This window comes from Oreochromis niloticus, linkage group LG3, assembly GCF_001858045.2.
Source record: "Oreochromis niloticus isolate F11D_XX linkage group LG3, O_niloticus_UMD_NMBU, whole genome shotgun sequence".
NCBI classification, from domain to species: Eukaryota; Metazoa; Chordata; class Actinopteri; order Cichliformes; family Cichlidae; genus Oreochromis; species Oreochromis niloticus.
Genome location: NC_031967.2, coordinates 50,722,324 through 50,742,080, shown reverse-complemented (window position 1 = coordinate 50,742,080; position 19,757 = coordinate 50,722,324). Strand labels below are relative to the sequence as shown.

The window sequence follows — 19,757 nt, the reverse complement described above, 5'->3', positions numbered from 1 at the left end:
TGAATGCAGGATTAAATTTGAATACTCGGCTCTTTACCTACTGGTCATGTGAATGTTTGAGTGAATGACTGAATAAATGAGCCATATCGTCGCACTGGTTACGACTTCATGATTTATTCAATCAGTAGAAATTCAATTTATTGTGAGGAACGTTTAAGATGTGTGTACTAATGTGTGTATTGATGTGTGTGTATGTATTTGTGACAATATGTATTATATGACACTATACTGTAATCTAGTAAAATAAGATTATTGTAATCCTCTTTTAACAAGGGGGGTAAAAACCGATTTCCTTGTAAACTGTCAGCTGCAATGATTGTTCTTTTATTCAAATAATCGTGCTACTGACCCTGCAACCAGATCTCTGTGTGACAGAATAATTTGAAATTTGCAAAAACAAAAACGTCAGTTCACAGCTGTCCCTTTACATTCAAGCATTTTAAGCAGCATACAGACTCTAAAGTGAAGAAGTCAGACGTTTTGGAGACGCTGGAGAAGGACAGTCAGGAACACTGTGTTCAGGTAAAGATTTGCTCTTACTTATTAATGTGTTTCTCTGTTGAAATTGTAGATACTTTGTAAATTCTTAAGTGTAGGATTTTTTAATTGAATCATCAACACAAGACAACCGTCTCCGATTTGCATAAAAATGTAAGGGACCAAATGGCATATATAAGGACTGCTGTGAAATTTTAGTCTGATATATGAACTACTTTTCAAGATATATTTTTTGGTGGTTGGTCTACCCACTTTACAGATCTTTTATTCATCTTTGCACATTGAAATTAGTGCAGCCAGTGTTTGAACGTAGACTCAAAATACATTAAGGATAACAGTCTGAAATATTCACTGCCCTTTCTCACCATCTAAATGAATCAGGATCTGTAATGAAAAAAAAATTGAATGCTACTCACAAAAGTCCTGTAGAGTCCCATATTTGTGCACATAGTGATAAAAGCTTCACAGTCCAAAAGGTAATTAGTGACAATTTCTGAATGATATGCAATAGTAAAGAAAAGTAAAACATGTAGAAAGGTTTCTAACATAAAATCCTTTGTCACGAAACTGAGAAAGCTTTTTTTTATTCCACTTTCATGTTGTATTGTACAAATATAACAAGTTGTAGCACAAAAACAAAAATATCAGCCAATTTTCTAATCAGAATAGAATAAAATTCTGAAATTTCCAAATAGCACTTTCATAATAACTGAAAAAATATTTTGTTAAATATGTGCAATTTGTTTTTCATTTTTGATACCTTCTCTATTTGCTGTTTCAAGAACTACCCTGGAGGAGTCTGGTAATTTAGGTTAAGGACATCATTGTGATACCTAATGGCAGTCTGAGTACTGTTCCCTAGCCTGTAGAGGTTTGTGCATACCACCATAGTTATGCTAGACCATCATGACCCACCTTCAAACTAGTCATGTTGCATTAGGCTACTTTCAAGTGTACTGAGAGGCATTAAAAAATTAAGTACCAACGTACCAATTCCATACATAAAAACAAATAGAGTAAAACAGTAAAGAGTTAAGAAGAAAGGCTCATTTCATTTGATTAGTCTTCTTGCTAGTCCAAGCTGCTGTGTACACATGGTGCAATCCGGTTGTTCAGTGATGACGTGACGAATCCTATTTCCGGGCCTAAAGTAGTCTGCGTTTAATATGGCTTTTGTGTTGTTAACATGTTTAATGTTTTGTATTTTCTTCTATTTAATCTCAAAAAGCTCTTAAAAACAGTCAGTGATCACTGTTGACCTCCCTCGGCTTTTATTACTGCTAATCATTTATTTAAGCTCAGTTTTTAAAACCTTACGATGTAACTACAGCACAGCCCATGCAGCAGTATATGAATGACTAACCTCGTATTGTGGATGGATTATCTCAGTTGTTCTCCTGGCTGAAGTTTGGTCCTTTTACAGCATCCTGCCATGCGATTACATTTGTTCCTGACCACTGAGAACACTCACGTTAACTTTTATCGAGTGGAAAAAAAGTTAGCTTGTTTATATTATGCTAACATAGCTGTGTCGCTAGCGGTCACGTAGCACATCATTATATACCAGCTAGCCAAACTTCAGTAACCCTACAAATGTCACTGCTGTTTAGTTTTCTGTCTTCATTTATGTTGGAAGTTATAGCAGAGCTGTACGTTTGAATTTTTTTCCAAAACCCCGCAGCCAGGACATGCTATATTGTATTTAGATAGAAGCTAGCGAGCTAACTTCCTGCTAACTTCTAACACCGTTAAATGTCATAAATTCCATTTTCATGGATGCCTGGATGTTAAACTCAATTGTTACACCTGGTAGAGCAGAACGCTGATCATTTTATTAAAGATGAAAGACTTTAGACAGTTTTTCAACTCTCAGTAATGCCACAGTGATCGTTTGATATGGACCTGCAGCAGAGTTTAGGCCCAGACACGGCCAGTGACGTCAGACTGAACAACCGGATTGGAAGTCTGACACAACATGCTTACCCTAAACCCCTAACCCATAAAGTAATTACCTATTGCTGCAAATAGAGGAGGCAATCAGGGATCAGGCAATCAGTATGCTGACTGTCTGAATGAATGCTGCAAGTAAAACTTTAAAAATTATAAGTCTGCTCCAGGGCAGTAGGTATGAAAACAATAGGTAGAGAAGTCAAAGGAACTTGGAAAGAAAAGCGTGTGGACTTCTTTAAGTTGCTTGAAGACGTTTCACCTCTCATCCGAGAAGCTTCTTCAGTTCTAAGGTCAAATGGCCGAGAGTCCCAGATTTAAACCCAGTGGGAGTGTCCCCCCAAAGAGGGACAAAAGGACCCCCTGATGATCCTCTAATCACCTGAGCCAAGGTGTGAAAATGGGTGTGGGTCCCAATTAACCAGGGTTTCGGGTGAGCTCATTGTGAAACCTGGCCCCACCTTATCATATGATTTCCTGAGGTCAGATGGCCCAGGATGTGAGTGGGCGTTAAGGCGTCTGGGGAGGGATCTCAAAACTGGATTATAGATGGCAGACAGTTGGTGTCGTAAACCACCGCCTCTGTTCAAAGATGGTCGCTCACAGTGGACATAGATGGCTTCTTTCACTCCTCTTTCAAACTATCTGTCCTCTCTGTCCAAAATGTGAACATTGGCATCCTCGAAAGAGTGACCTTTGTCCTTTAGATGCAGATGGACTGCTGAGTCTTGTCCTGTGGAGGTGGCTCTTCTATGTTGTGCATGAATGCCCAGACCTCTACATTGGAGAGACCAAACAGCCACTTCACAAGCGTATGACAGTCATGACAGTGTAGGTGTCTAAAGTTCTACCTCATTTTAGAAGTAGAACAAATTACACTCAAACAAATAAAAGGAACACTTTGAAAACACATGAAATCTCAATGGGGGGAAAGCACAAGCAGAAAATACAACCCCAGACCATCACTGACCCACCACCAAATGAAACATGCTGAATGATGTTACAGCAGCAACGATCTCTGCAGTTTCTCCAGACCCTTTCTCATCTGTCACATGTGGTCAGGGTGAACCTGCCCTCATCTCTGACGGGCACAAGGCACCAGTGGTGGACCTGCAAATTCTAATATTCTATGGTAAATACCAATCTGGTTCCACAATGCTGGGCAGTGAGTACAGGGCCCACTTAAGGATGTCAGGCTCTCAGGCAACACTCATGAAGTCTTTTTCTGAATGTTTGGTCAGAGAGATTCACACCAGAGGCCTACTGGAGGTTATTTTGTAGCTCTGGAAGTGCTTGTCCTGTTCTTGCTTGCATAAAGGAGCAAATACCAGTCCTGTTGTTGGGTTAAGGGCCTTCTAAGGCCGTGTTAAGCTCGCTTAGAGTAACTGTCCAACTCCTGGAATCTGTTCTTTTGGAAAAAAGACCATAATGGATACAAGTGATAAACTGTATGCTGCACCAAATTACATTAAATCATTCCATATTTTACTCTTATTTTTCTTCTTCCTGTCTTCTATAGGTCATGTCCATCAATTCCATATCCTCCCTCAGTTTTACTCCACCTCTGTTTTCCTCCAACTCCATCAACACCTCCATCTCTTCTGACTTAGCATGCCAACACTCAACATCAAGCATAGTAATGCATACAATTTACACCGTCAGCAGCGTCCTCCTCCTCTTACCGCTCTACATCGTCATCCTCTACATGGGTTTCCAGCGTTGGTGGCATCAGCGCTCTACACCTGCAGGGATGACAATGAGCCACTCTGACTTCTTCACCTACAATATGATGATTGTAGAGATTTTTGGAGTTTTTGATAGAGTCCTCAATAATGTGTACAAGTATAATGGTAGTAACACACTGTTTGTGTTAGGGCAGTATTTCTCCAGCATTACATTACCTGTACAGGTTATGTTTCATCTCCTAACCTGCGTGGAGCGTTATCTGGCTGTTGTTCACCCCATCACCTACAGGCATCTGCGAGAATCTCATGGGATCAAGATTAGAAACATCAGCACTGTGTGTGTTTGGGTAGTGGGCTTTGGGTGGATAGGGGTAGAACACTTGTACTGGCCAAATTTTCCCACAATCCCATTTTTCTCCAACATGGGCACCTGCATACTACTTATTTCTTTTTGCTGCCTGTCCACTCTTCACACTCTGATTCGTCCGGGGCCAGGGGAGGTGGGCGGAAACAAATCAAAGCAAAGAGCTTTCCACATGATTGTGGCCATAACAGGAGTGCTGGTGTTGAGATTTGCTGGAATCCTGATTCTTTTTCTGATACAAAATGTCTTTCCGGTTGATACTAAAGAGCTCTGTGTGTTGGTGGAATCAGCCGTTTGGCTGAGTGTACCCTGCCGTCTGGTTCTTCCTCTCCTGTTTCTGCACAGAGCAGGAAAACTGTCATGCTGTAGGAAGAAAACTGAATTGCAAAAGACATTAGGGGAATAAAGAGTTTTATGAATGTGGACAAGATCAGGTTACTACAAATGAAGGTCACGAACTAGCTGCAATTTAACTTTGTTAAAAGTTTGCATTTGCAGTGGTCTGTTGTGGTAAAAAGTGTTGCAGTAAAAATGAAGCTGTAGACTTTCTGTTACGTTCCCACCCTCACCTATGACCGACAAAATAAGATCAGATAGCAGAAATGAGCTTTGTCTGAATGGTGTCTGGGGTCTTTCTGTGTGGATTTTGCATTTTTCTCCCCATGTTTGTGTGGGTTCTCTGTCGGTACTCCGGCTTCCTCCCACAGTCCAAAGACATGCATTGAGTCGGGTTAGGTTAACTGGAAACTCTAAATTGCCCGTGAGTGTGAATGTGAATATAAATAAAATTGAATTGAATTGAATTGTCTATGTGTTAGCCCTGTGACAGACTGGTGACCTGTCCAGGGTGTACCCTGCCTCTCGCCCTAAAACAGCTGGAATAGGCTCCAGACCCTAATAAGGATAAGTGGAAGAGGATGGATGGAGAACAGGGAGGACACCTGCTGGGCAGATTCATTATGTATCTCTGTTGGCTTGGGAATCCCAGAAGGGCTGAGTTTTTAAAAGCTTAAATGAGGTTCAAAATCTCCAACTTAGACCGATGTTACATGACACCTTCTCTAAACTCTGTTGCATCAAATGTCAAAGTCACACCACCCTGAGAAATATTTAACAAAGGGCAGATGCTGCTATAGAAACCTAAATAAAACTTTTATTTCTTATTTGACTGAAATGTACTCAAATTGCATCTCATTAAATATCAAGCATTGCTACATAACATTTTTTTAAACTTGACTTTGATTGAGTTAGCATAAACATATACTACCGAAATTTAATAAATAATAATAAAAAAATGGTCTATCATATAATGTTTCATTAATGACACTTGCATGTATCAAGTGATATTAATTGAAATGTATAAGTTATGAAACATTTTGTAATACATTCAAAATTTAAAATATAATATATTGACACTGTTTCACAGTTTATATATTTTCAGTCATTTTTTGTGTATTTAAATAAAAATACTGCTAGAGCTGAAATTTCTGTTTTTTAAATTATATTTTTATATATATTATATTCTCTTTCATAGAGGTTCGTTATTGTCTATTATTGTAAATTTAAGTTGTGTTTTTTTCCTGCCCGAGTTGCAGTAAAGCTGTTCCTTTTCTTGTATCCGAAATAAACAGGAAATCATCCGGAGTGAGCGGAACAACTGTGTTGCGTTTCCCGTCGGACTGTTTTCATAGTCGTACCGGTGCACCTTGAAGTTGTCGGAGTGGATTTCTCTCAGTTTTCTCGCACTTTAGCTCCATAAATTATTTTTTTTTACGATGTCCAACTTTCCGCAGTTACTCCGAGCCGCGCCTACACCCTTCAGGCGGCTCTCTTGCGGCAGAGGCGCAAAAGGGAGCTCCGGTTTGACTGTTAGTGGAAACTTTTTGCGCCTGCGCTCCTCAGCAGCGCTGTCATCCAGCCCGGACCACCGAAACAGATCGGGAACCCGGGGATACGCGAGTTCCAGCCACAGGGAGCCGGTACGGATCGGCTGTGCCTCCGGGTTCTGGGGGGACACGGCCACCGCAGGTAGGCCGTCACGTGACCAACCGTCACGATAACGGCGTGTAGATGTAGCTAAAGAAGGGTAAAACGTTATTATCGTTATTATTATTATTATTATTGTTACTGCTGTTGTTGTTTTTACGTAGATGGTGGATGCCTTTATTTGGCTTTTTTTTTTGTCATGTAAGTAAAATGTAATAATTAAGCACATTTAAAATCTTTCCCTGACCATTGTATGTACAGAGTATGTACGTTTATACTACACTTTATACTATAGTTTTACACTTTTAATTACCCCTCAGTCATAAAAGACTGATGGGGTATTGTTGTCACCCTGCTTGGCTTCCCAACTTTATAATTTTATACATTTATTTTCTGATTTTGGGTAGTTTCTTATTTATATCGCCTCTTTATTGTTGTTTTAAATCTTTACTGAATGTAGGGGCAGCAGAGGTGCAGGTTTAAGGAACAGGAAGATGATTTGGGAGGTTTTGTTTTATCTAAATTAAGACATTCCTACCGTAAACTGTTGTGCATATAAAAAAATCACCACAGCAGGAAATTGAATATGTAATGTTTACATTAAAAAACAGAAACATCAGCTGGTTTCGGAGGGTTTACGAGGAGCCGCAGAGTGAGCTGTTTCAGTCGATGTAGCTGTCACCGAAGTGTCCGTGCTTTGCTGCTGAGCCTCTTCTCCTGTGCTTTCAGTCCCTCAGCTGATCTACAGTGGGAAGCTGGACTTCCTGGTGTTTGACTACCTCAGTGAGATCACCATGTCTCTGCTCACCGCTGCCAAAACCAAGATGCCTGTGAGTTCCTGCGTTTCCATAACCATAGACTGTTTTTACCACCTGCAGAGATGCAGAGAAATTGAAAGAAAAGACAGAAGAACTTAAATGAACATCTTTACAAATATATACACACAATACTAAAATATATTAAAATATTTAGGCAGCTGCTTGCGTTAAAAACTTCAAGGTTGATGTTTTTGTAATTCTTTTTTTTAAATTTAGGGTTTTTTTGTATCTTAAATTTCACACTTAATTTTTGTGAATCTTTTGTGAAATTTTTGTGAAAACAGCCACTGACACACAGTCGGTAAGTTATCTATGGAGTCCAAACAAAACGTGTGTGGTTTACCGATTTATTGTAAAATGATGAACTTAGTTTTTAAATGCTAATTAGGGTGAACTCTTTATCAAACAGAGACAACCCTCATTAATGTCACTCTGTGTTACACTGATAAGATGAAGTGACTCTAAGAGGAGAAACAATGTTTGTAGGAGGGTTTTCTGGCTGCAGTTGGAGCTCTCTGCCTGCAGGGGGCAGCGCTGCAGCACCTCTCTCTCCTCTGCATTAACAGCTGACTCTTGCTTCCTCTGCAGAACCTGGGTTACACTCCAGACTTCGTCCAGGTTGCTCTGGCTCCCTTCATCAACGACATCCACAGGAAAGGTGAGTAAACAGCGCAGCGGGAAGTGTGTTTCCATAGCAGCAGTTGATCTCGTGATGAACAGCCTCTCCTCCTGTCAGGTATCCGCGTGGTCAGTAATGCGGGCGGCGTGAACCCTCTGGCCTGCGCAGAAGCCATACAGGAAGTAACCAAGAAGGCCGGTCTCGAACTCAAGGTCGCCGTGGTGACCGGTGATGACCTCATGCCTCACGTAAGGCGCTGCCTCTGACATCAACGCTCCCTATTTAGTGTGATTGATTAGACATTTAATCCTGTCCTTTCTTCTTCTCTTCTCTCAGAGGAGCAGCCTGTCTGACGTAAAGATGGCGGATGGCAGTGGCAGACAGCAGCTGCCTAAAATGCTGCACAGCATGAACGCCTACCTTGGGTACGGATGCGCTGCTTCGTGTTACAGATTTCAGCTACAGCCAAAACAAAACCTCTGCCGTGTCTCCGTTTACAGGGCTGTCCCTATCCGCCGCTGCCTGGACCTTGGAGCGGACATCGTGGTGACGGGACGCTGCGTGGACAGCGCCGTGGCCCTGGGGCCGCTCATGCACGCCGTAAGCTTTCCGTTTTTAACGTTTATCAGCATTTTTCCAGCATTTTTGCAAAGGGGATGACATTTTGTCATCCTGCTGCAGTTGGGTTTTTTCTCTGGGACATCCTGAGAGCCACGGCGAGGGTCACGAACATGCAGACTTGCAAACAGCTGCTGTTTCTTTAGTGGCCACTTGAGGCAGACTCGATTCAAACACATTTATTTATCATCTTCCAACAATCTGTCCGTGTGTTTGCTTTGAGTCGACGTCAGAGACGTGATGTCTGTCTGTGTTTCTTATCTGCTGCAGTTTGGATGGGAGAGAAACGACTACGACCTGCTGGCAGCCGGAAGGTACACACACACACACACGCACACACACAGACAGACACGTGCACACATAGACACACACAGACAAGCACAGGCACAAAGAAACACATGTGCACCCACATCGGTACGTGTGACAGTGTGACTGTCACACAGACAGACACACATACACAGAAATTCAGACACACACACGCAGTTAGACACGCACAGACAGACACACACCACTACTTGTGACATTATGTTAGATGTGGGTCAAAAACTGTAGTTAAAACTTTGAATTAAATTAATAGTTAACAAATAAAATACAAAAAAGTTGCAATAAAACAAAAATTTAATTAAGACCACAAACTGTTAAAAGCCTCTAACAGTGAAGCTGAATGAATTACATTTAAACTTTTGCAAATAAATAAAATTAAAATAATGTCATTTTTTTTATATAATGCAGTTAATACAGTTATATTTTATTATTATCAACTAATATTAAAATATAATAATATTAATTAAGGAAGTCCGAACAATATTTTTTAAAAAGTGAAAATCAAATTTAAAAAAAATTGAAAAAGATAAATGATATTTTAAAAGGCCGTAAAATATTTTTAAAAGTAAAAAGAAAGTTACACTTGTTACAAAATACTAAAAAAAAATACAAAAATGTAAAATAATGTTTCAAAACCTATAAATAAATTCAATTTAAATGCAAAGCTTTAAAACAAAAATAACTTTAAAAAATAATGTGAATATTTAAATATAAAGAAGTAAATTTGTAGATTAAATGTTCTATTTCGAGCAAACATTAGAACACAATTAGAAGATGGAGAAATTATAATTTTTTTTATTATATTTGCTTCAGATGAAAATACTGTTTAAACCATCTCTGAAGATCATTTTGATATATAATCGCTGTTTTCTGTGTTTCAGTCTTGCAGGTCACCTGATCGAGTGCGGTGCTCAGAGCACAGGAGGCATCTTCACAGACTGGCATAAAGTCCCTGATTGGTAAGAATTTGATGGTTTTTAATACACTTCTCAAACCAGATCTGTGAATACAGGTCACAGGGTCAGCGGGTCAATATTTGAATTATTTCCTTAACTTTAAAAGGTTTAAATAAATAAATTGTAACTTTTTACACTTCAGACGGAGCCAAAAGAGACTGAGGACAAACTGTGAATGAAAGCTTTGAGAACGGTTTCAGAATAGATCCACTTTCAGTCGTAGATTCCAATAAAGTTTTGTCCTGGTTTGACTTTAAAAATACAAGTTTTTGATATCTTTCAGCATTACATTACCCAACAAGCTCGATTTATTTCTGCTGTGAACTTTGGACCTGATGAAATCTGTAATGGTGGTTATTTATTTAGGCTAGAGATGTATAGATACACACATATACAGCCCACTTTGATCTTTAGTGGGCCAGTTGAGTGAAACTGCACTCTGTGTCAGAATAAAGATGTTTAACTGCACATTTAATCCCTGAGATATGTTAATGTGAAACAAAGAGGTGCATGAAAAATAAAATTCTGGTAGTTCACTGCTCACACGGACCTGCAGTTATAAAACATACATTGTTTGTTGATTCATGGGCTTCTATAGTAGACGGTGAAAAGAAGGAACTTTTCTTCTCTTTATCCACTGCACTGGTGTAGTATGATCAGCAGAAAAACCTGTGAAACATTTAAGATACGGTTGAAAGTCCAAACAGTTATGTCCTCTTTCTTATATGGCAGACCGGATTGGAGTCTTTGTGGGAGCGATTCTGGCCCCCAGGCCTTATATTTGACACCCCTGATTTAGGCCTTCCTGCTTTTCAGTTTGTAAATAGTCAAACCAAGTGTTACACAACCTCAATAACAAACCAGTTTCAGTGGTCACTGGTTCACTTTTCCGCTTAATCACAGACTAAATTTGTGCAATGTCAGTGGCAGAGGTTAAGGGGTAAAAAAGACTCTTAACTGTTCTATCAGTTTAAATGATTAGAGTCAAATCATCCTCACAGTGGAAAACAGACAGAGGTTTCTTCCTGTTAAAAGGGAGTTTTTCCTTCCTGCTGTTGCCAAGTGCTTGCTCATAGAGGGTCATTTGATTGTTGGGTTTTTCTCTGCATGATTGTGGGGTCTTTACCTTAACATATAAAGCTCCTGCAGGAACTGTTGTTCTATATAAATGAAACTAAACTGATTGAAGGTAAAACAGAACTTTTAAGCCTCAGTGTTGTGTGCATAGTTTCATGAAGAGAAGACCTCTCCAACTGTTTAAACCCATGATGCTTTGGGCTTGTGTAGCAGCCAGCGGCAAAAGAAATATTCCACCATTAGAGGCAAGAATGCATTAAATTAAAGGCCAGCAGATCCTTGAAGTAGACATCAGTGTGTCATAAATCAGAGGCTGAAAAATGGATAATGATCCTGGAAAAACCTCCAAATCCACAGCGGACTACCTCAGGAGGTTTTTCCATGGTGTTTTTTCCATGGTTGCTAATGTTCAAGGACACAGAAATCAGATCTCTCAAATAAGCACAGTGAAGTAGACCCTAAAAATCTCAAGAAAGTAGGAACATACTGGATGAAAAACACATGAAAATTTAAGACATTAAGGCTGTGATACCTGCCAAAGAGGCTGTTAGTAAGTACTGACAATGCAGGCTGCCCAAAACTTTGCCTTAACAATTTAAGTTTTTGTTGTTTAGAAACTGTAAAGTATGAAAACTTTTTTTTAAAAGTTGTTTTATGCTATTAAACAAATGTGTTGTCTTTAAAGTTCTTCCAGACTTATGGACTATAAATGCTTAAAAACCTTCACATCAAGACGAGTTGTGAAACGTTAAAGAGTTCTTAAAATGTCTTTTCTACACTGAAGACTTTCCATAATGTTGTCATTCAGAGCAACCACAAAGTAAATATCTGAAAACTGAAGTTCAGTAGAAAGTCAAAGCCTGACCTCTGTTTTGGGTCTCAGGGACAACATGGGTTTCCCGGTGGTCGAATGTTCCAGCGACGGCTCCTTCGTTCTCTCCAAACCGCCCAAAACTGGCGGCCTCGTTTCATTTGGTACTGTCGCCGAGCAACTGGTGTATGAGATCGGAGACCCACGGCGATACCTGCTGCCTGACATCATCTGCGACTTCAGCCAGGTGGTGATCCAGGAGGTACCAGGTACTGCACACAAACACAACCACACACATACTGTTGAGGACATGACCGGCAGCTGAACTTTTGACTGTTTTCATAACCCTCAAGAACTCCTCAAACAAACCCATCTGGAGCTTTGACTCGACCCTTGATTGAACCCAACACCCTCTGCTGAACCTCCAATAAACTGTTCGTCAGCTCATCATTAGCGAATTATTCTCCTTTAAAAAAAAAAAAACTAATATCAATCAACCCAGAGTGAACCCATCCCGAGCTGTGCTACAGTGTCTAACCTTCGGGTGAACTCCAGAACCAGCTCCTGAACTCCCACTGAACTCTGCTTCTCTGATAAAAACCTCCGCTTTGCCCGATTTGCGTAATTAATTCAGTATTTTGTGGGGGGGGGGGTTTCATTTTGATTTTATTTGAGAGAAACTACTGGTGTGCCCAAAGTTTGGGGATTTCTTTTACACTCCTACTCCTCTGCTTGAATAATTAGCCACAGGAATCACGTTGTGTACGTGTGCAGAAAATGTTGAATATTTCACACAAGTTCAAAACCGTAACTCAACTTGACTCGGTTGTAGGATGTAGGAGACAGTGAAAGTTTAGTTTTGAACAAATAACTCATATTTTTATTGTTTTTATGCATAAAAACACCCAAACATGGACTGTTTGACATACTTTTTTTTCTCCTAGTCATAACTGATCTCACAGACACAGTCTGTGGATAGCAGCATGGATAAACATCCAGAAATCCAACTAAAATGAAGGGAAAAAAATACATTTCAAACTTGCCCGGAAATTTTCATGTTTTTAAATCTTCTTCAGTATTAAAGCAATTCAGCGAGAGTTTTCTTTCCATGTGTGCTTTCACTTCAGTGTTCGTGAGCAGTAGTTCTCCATCCAACCTTCTGAGACTGAACCTTGTCCTCATAGATGTGGTTATATGAAGAAAAAGAGAAACTTAACGAGGACACTGGCTGATTTTTCACTCATTTTCTTTCTTTAGGTTAAAAAATAAAACAAAAACAAAAATAAACTAATCTTGGCACATCTCAGCTTGGTGTGCAGTTTGTCCTTAAACACAAACGAAGCTGGAGAAGTGGAGAACTAAACAGATGAACAGTATCTAAAAGTAATGACTAAAAAAAAAAATCCAGAAAAGACCTGAGAGCTGGATCTGGCCCTTTAGTATCTTAAGTTTCCCATTTTAGATCACTATCAGTCATGGGTAGGCCTCCAGAGAGCCCAGACATCACTTAATGAAGTAGTGTGGGATCTTGACTGGGAAGAGAACAAAAGGCAGCCAACATCCAAAGAAGAGCTCTGAATGGCCTTCAAGAAGCCTGGAAACTATTCCTATCTTATAATTAAAGAAATTACAAGAAAGCTCATCTAAGAGATTTCAGGTTGTGCTGAAAAATAAATGAAAACATTCTAAACATTGACTTTCAAGTTTGTTAGAATTGTGCATATATTCCACATGTATTAGCACATCTTGTGATAAATTAGTGCAACTTTTCCCCATTTCCCTAGCAAAATATAAAAAGTGAGGGATGTTATTTGAAAAAATATTTGCCTATCAGCAGCAAAAAACTGTTGCGTGCAGTCATCTTGTTTCCCCATTTCTTCAGTATCTGAGGCTTTAATGTGACTACATAGAAAACTGTAGGCGCTTCACAGCTAAGATGGAGACCATAGTTAATGAGAGGCGTATAACATTTTGACCATGAGTAACAAACGCCCACTTTTTCTGCTTTTAAATGAATGAACAAAGAGAGCTTGAGCTGAGGTTGTGAGTACTCCATCTGGTCACTCTGGTTGTAGTTTTCGGTGTGAATGCACATTTCACTAAAAGTGAACTTTCAGTACAGAAGAACTATTGTTGTCTATTTTCTTGTTTTTCTATTTTTTCACTGGGAGAAAGTGGTTACATGCCAAACAGGACATGGGAATTTCAGAGGGGGGGGTGTCAGATGAGGTCCGTGAGGTAAAATGCAATATTGTGCTTACTGTTTGCATCATGGAAACTTCATTTACAATAGAGTAAACACTAAAATCAATAAATATGAACTTATTCAGTATTTTTTTTTCTTAATTTTTTGAATATCAAATTTATAGTTTCCAGTTTTATCAAACTGCTTTCTGTTTCCCTGTAATTCTTCTGTATATGTCTGTAAAATCTCAATGAATGGCATTCCTGAAGTGAGAGGAAAGTCTGCTGTAGTGCATACTTGGTTATGATGTGTGGTAGCAGTAAGTCGATCAGCTCTTTTACAGATTGTCCCACTTCAGAGGGGGAAATGAACTTTTGGCTCTTACTGTTGCTAAAAATGTAAATATTTCAGTCTAATTGAGCTCCGGCTGAACTCCCGAGAGCCGTTTGACCACTCGAAGACCTGCTGCTCTCATCAGCTGTTTGTTTTCTAACATGAAGGAGCCAGGAGAGTGGACCGGTGGTGAGTCTGCAGAACGGTTCAAATAGGGGTGAACAAAGTGCTGCGTGATGTTTTCAGTGTACAGAGAGAGATAGGAGGTGAAAGACGGCGTTGAAAGATGGGGGAGGGATGAGAGGCAGAAGCATCTCCCTCCTGTCTGTATATTTAAGTTCAGCGAGGTCAATGAACTTTTACATAAAACACAAACCAGCTTAAAGGTCAAACATGCGAAACTATGAAGTAATTAGAAAACATTAAAGGAAACCTTTTGAAAACACATCAACTCACTGGGATAAACAACATCTATACTGGGAAATTTGTTGGAAAAGAAAGGACGCCACAGCATTTGATGAAAATGATCATACTACAGGACTGAATTTAATGGCCCCCATGTGCCATCAATTCCTTCATCCTTCAGGAACTGCCTTAACTCGCCACATGAGACCAGGCATTGTCATACACCTGGAGGAACTCACTGCACCAGTGTACCAGTGTAGGGTCTGTCAGTGGGTCCAAGGATTTCATCCTGATAACTAATGGCACTCAGGGTGCCGTGGCCTTGCCTGTAGAGATCTGTGCATCCCTCCATGGAGGCCATCGATGATCCACCACCAAACCTGTCATCCTGAATGATGTTACAGGCAGCATAACAGTCTCCATGAATCTCCAGAACCTTCCATGTCTGTCACATGTGCTCCGGGTGAACCTGCACTCATCTGTGGAAAGCACAGGAGGTTGTTGGTGGACCTGCCAATAATATTCTATGGCAAATGCCAACCTTGATCCACAAAGCCGGGCACTGAGCACATGACCCACAAGAGTATGTTGTGCTTTCAGGCAGCGCTCATGAAGTTTGTCTCTGATTGTTTGGTCAGAGACATTGACACCAGTGTCCTGCTGGAGCTCTGTTCCTCAAAGCAGAAAGCAGCAGATACCGGTCCTGTAGATGGGTTAAGGGCCTTCTATGGCACTCTCCAGCTCTCCTAGAGTAACTACTTTTCTCCTGAATTCTCCTCTGTGATCTTAAGACTGTGCTGGGAGAAATTTTAAAATGTTTGTAATACATGTCATTTTTAAAAAAAAAATCATGTAAAACACAGTTGTGAAAATGTGGGAAATAATACTAAGAAGCTAGACTAGAAAGAATGTAATTTAATTTAATATTTTACAAAGTTTTAAATAAAATCTAAACCAGCATAGATTTTTAAATGAGATGAATAAAAAAATATATATATACAAATTCAACTAATTACAATTAAATTACATTAAATTAAAAGATTGATAAAATTGTAATAAATACAGTGGTCCCACGTTCTAAAAATAACCCGCGATAGGTGAAAAAGCATGCAAAATTGCACACACAAAAAAACAGCAAGTCCGCAAAAGGTGAACCGCGTTATAGTGAGGGACCACTGTAATGCAGTAAAACTGTTTAAAATATTTATTTAATTTTTTAACTATCTGATAACTTAAAATGATAAAACCTGGAGCAAACTCATTAAAAAATGTTAGTAAATGTATGTTTTTTTTATTATTACATTTTTATGTATGTAATTTCTTCAACCACATTTTTTTCAAATTCTACAATCAGCTTTAAAAACAATTAAAAATAAATAAATAAATTAAAATTAAAAAATTATATTTTTTTAGATGATTTGTTAAATACCATGACATTTTGTGTTTGTGTGTGTTTTCAGGTGATGAGGGGGGAGCTGTCAGAGTAACTGGGGCAAAGGGCTTTGCCCCGTCACATGACTACAAGGTTAAAAAAAACCCTGTATTTGCTCCTTATTTTAATATCTCAATAATGCAGATTATCGAATCCCACACAGGTCAATATTTTAAATAATATTTTACTGTTATTTAAAGTTTGTGTCCTGTCACATTCCGCCTTCACCATCTTCCTTGCAGGTTTGTGCAACTTACATGGACGGCTTCAGGGCGACCGCCGTGTGTCCGGTCACCGGGCCGAGAGCAGCGAAGAAGGCCAGAAGAACGGCAGAGAGCATCATCAAACGGTGGGAGCAAGAATCACAGCTCCGTGTTCTCTGAACTATGTGGATTTAAACAATAACTGCTGTGTTTGTGTGTTGTGTGTGTGTTTAGGACAAAGAGAATGTTTAAACAGTTGGGACTGGAAGATTTCAGCTCCGTTAACATCCAGGTTCTTGGAGCTGAAGACACGTATGGTGCCAACGCTCGTTATAAGGTAACGGTCTGAAAAAGTAAAGTGCCAAAAAGCTGCACTTCCTCTAATGTCCACTCGAGGCTCCAGCAGTGCGTCAGTCTCAATCACTCCCATGTTAAAATGTCCAATTTTTACATCAGCAATAAACATGTTCACATCCTGATACAAAGATCAGTTTTGGTCTCTATACCTAATGTCCTCCTTCATAACAACTGCACTGGAGTCAAGTTATTATACCTGTCACCTCATTGTATTCGTATTTTATCAAATTCAAATTTTATTAGTCACATACACAATCATCCACAGTGGGACATGCAGTGAAATGCTTATGCTTTGCAATTCCCGACCAGATACAAGAATAAAACTGAAGAATTAATAATTTGAATTAAAAAAAATAAATAAATAAAAATTAAAGTGTGCAAATTCAGCAGCTTCCCTGACCTCAACAGTGAGAAGAGTCCGTTGTCAGGGTGGGAGAGGTCTTTCATAATTTTCCTGGCTTTGGTGCTGCACCACTTGATGTAAATAGACTGCAGGTCAGGAAGCTCTGAGCGAATAATGCATTCGGCAGAGTGCACCAATCTCTGTCCTGTTTGATGCTGTTCCATTACTATATTAAATTGTATTAAAATTGAAGTTTTGCTTTACTAGGGGCGTGGCCTCTTTGACTGCGAGGCAGCTGTAGCCGCTAGCTGTTAGCTAGGCTTCACCTCAGCTGTTGGAGCGCTTTCAATGCTATTATTTGATAAACATTATGACGGCTGTGCAGTTAATCGTCCTAGCCCACCGTCCAAGAGGTCAGTGCTGCAGCTTTGATGAGTGAAATTCTAGGATTTTACTTAGATGTCGTGTAAAATGAAAAAGAAATAATATTAAATAGTTACCTGAAATAACACCTTTTTTAGAATGAAAAAAACATTAATAACAAAAATAATCAAAACTAATAATGGCATTCTCTTTTTAATAATTAAAGAAATTATTTTAAAAATGAAATAATAATATCTTAGATAAATAACAAATAGAATTATGAAAACATAACAGAAGGAAATTACATAGAATATAAAAACACTTAGTTTGGCTTTGTCCTTGTTTTATATTCAAAGTCATCTGACTTTTATTCAGTTCTTGGTTAAATAAGATGAAGATTCTCTGCAGGAAACAGAAACCTTGTATTTTATACAAAGCAGTAGAAACTGGAGTTCCTGGAGGGTAGAAAAAAAGGGAAAAAAACATGGCAGACATGAGAGAAGCATACAAACTCCTCACAGTTGTAGCGTACATAAAGAGCTCAGAGTTGACTCAGATCCAGGAGCCTCGGCAGTCCTGCGTGCCTCCGTTAAGATCTCACATAAGGACAGAAGCCGAACGAGCTGCTGGACGGCTTCTCTGTTTTTTTTGGTACAAAGCCCCCCTTTACTGATCAATGTATTTACTTCATCTTAGTTTTCCTTCTTTTGTTTCTCTGCATCCTTTCCCTTCCTAAGGGTTAAGGGTCACAGTTAAGCTTGTTTCAAGTCTCTAAATGCCCCCTTCTATCACCCGCTTCATCTTGACACAAACCCGCTGTTCTACATCCAACCTTCACATCTCCTTTACCACAAGTAGGTTAAGGGTCGCAGTAAAGCCTGTTTCATGCCTCTTATTTTGACTCCTTTCACCACTTTCACCTCTCAGACTACTTCCATTGATCATTAAATTTACATTTCTTGTCTGTTTTCAGGACTCCCGGGAGGCTGTGATCTGGTTGGCCGTCCACCACAAACAGAAAAAAGCTCTGGAGCTTTTCTCCAGAGAAGTGGCCCCTGCGGGGACGGGCATGGGTACGACTAACCCCATTATCTCCTCTTTAAACTCTCTAAACTTGTTCGCAGTACATAAGGACCTTTACGATGAGATCTGAGGACATCTGGATGTGGTAACAGCTGCTTATATAAGTGTCTTTTCATGGTTATTAGAAAGAGAACAGAGTTGTCTATACAGTAGTGAATAATGCATCCACACTGGAGGCTTGTTTAATGGATAAGATTACCACTGTGAGTAAATTCGATTGATATTTAATCACAAATTCAAACACAGTCCGTATTCTTTCTCGCTGCTAGTGCGGCCTCAGAAAAATGGGATAAATTTCCTCGCTTGTCTTACTGACCTTATTACCCCTTACTGTGAAAAATATAGGGCTCACATCCTTAGAAACTTTATGTAATTGATCTGAGCATGTAGCAGTAGCTGCTTACATAAGCACAACATGATTAGCTTTTTTCAAAATTCTCCCACATGCTTCTTACCCCTCAGTGGTAAAAGACTGATGGAGTATTGTTATCGCCCTGCTGGGCTGGCAGCGGTTTGGACATCCCAGTTTGTGAATGCGATAACTCGAGAACCATGTGATGTAGGAGCTTTAAATTGATGCTACTGGTGCAGCTACTGAAAATCTCAGGAAGTTTTCAGTATAACATTTGTAAACATGTTGTCTTTCTTTAGAAAGCATAAACTGTTTCTATTTGCACAAATTAACAGTATTTTTTGACAAAAAAAACACTCCCCAAAATGACCAGGGTCAGTATTATTAGGGCTCTGAAAAAACAATCTTTTTATTGCCACTGCTGTGCAATCACTTTGCTTTAACTTTCTCAAAGCTCATTAAATAAAGTTAAGACTGAGGTTATCTTTCAATATGTACATAATATAAGAGCTTCAGCAGCAGTGTAAGCAGTCACTTTTGAGAAAAAGAATAGTTGATGCTCACAAAGCAGGAGATGGATATAGAAAGTGTTTAAGAACTGGCGCGAGATCCACACAGCTCATAACAAACGAAAAGATTTTGAAGACTCTGGAAAGAAAACTGAAAACTAGCGAAAGATGTGTCTAAAGACCCCAGAACACAGAACCAAGTCTCTAACTGTAGTTTCAAAGATGACAGTCAATAGAACTCAATAGAACAGGAATGGACAGTGAGGTTAAAGACCAAGAAAAGGACAACCTGGAGAAAGATTAGGCTTGCTGGAAGAGACTAAACTGGTGCTGCTTGTGTTTTGAAAAAGACAGAAGAGGCATACAACCCAAAGAACATCGTCCTTACAGTGAAGCACAGTGACGGGAGTATTATGTTGTGAGGATACTTCAGTGTGTCACTGTGGAAGGACCCATGAAGAAAGAAGGTTATATGAAGATTTTGAAAGT

General features: G+C 39.4%; 1 protein-coding gene across 3 annotated transcripts in view; it reads left to right on the top strand.

Annotated features, from left to right (window-relative positions):
- Window positions 1–6,133: 6,133 nt before the first annotated feature.
- lratb.1 (lecithin retinol acyltransferase b, tandem duplicate 1) overlaps window positions 6,134–19,757 on the top strand; it is a 39,632-nt gene continuing 26,008 nt past the window's right edge. Inside the window, exons 1-13 of one of the 3 annotated variants that reach the window (XM_025905538.1) lie at window positions 6,134–6,522; window positions 7,210–7,310; window positions 7,887–7,956; window positions 8,035–8,165; window positions 8,254–8,342; window positions 8,418–8,517; window positions 8,806–8,849; window positions 9,741–9,818; window positions 11,776–11,972; window positions 16,087–16,151; window positions 16,301–16,407; window positions 16,496–16,598; window positions 18,298–18,397. In XM_025905538.1, the coding sequence (XP_025761323.1) occupies window positions 6,270–6,522; window positions 7,210–7,310; window positions 7,887–7,956; window positions 8,035–8,165; window positions 8,254–8,342; window positions 8,418–8,517; window positions 8,806–8,849; window positions 9,741–9,818; window positions 11,776–11,972; window positions 16,087–16,151; window positions 16,301–16,407; window positions 16,496–16,598; window positions 18,298–18,397 (1,438 nt within the window). In that variant the 5' untranslated portion in view covers window positions 6,134–6,269. Of the gene's footprint in view, window positions 6,581–7,209; window positions 7,311–7,886; window positions 7,957–8,034; window positions 8,166–8,253; window positions 8,343–8,417; window positions 8,518–8,805; window positions 8,850–9,740; window positions 9,819–11,775; window positions 11,973–16,086; window positions 16,152–16,300; window positions 16,408–16,495; window positions 16,599–18,297; window positions 18,398–19,757 lie in introns of all 3 variants that reach the window. The other 2 variants (XM_025905537.1, XM_025905539.1) reach the window with 2 other exon arrangements.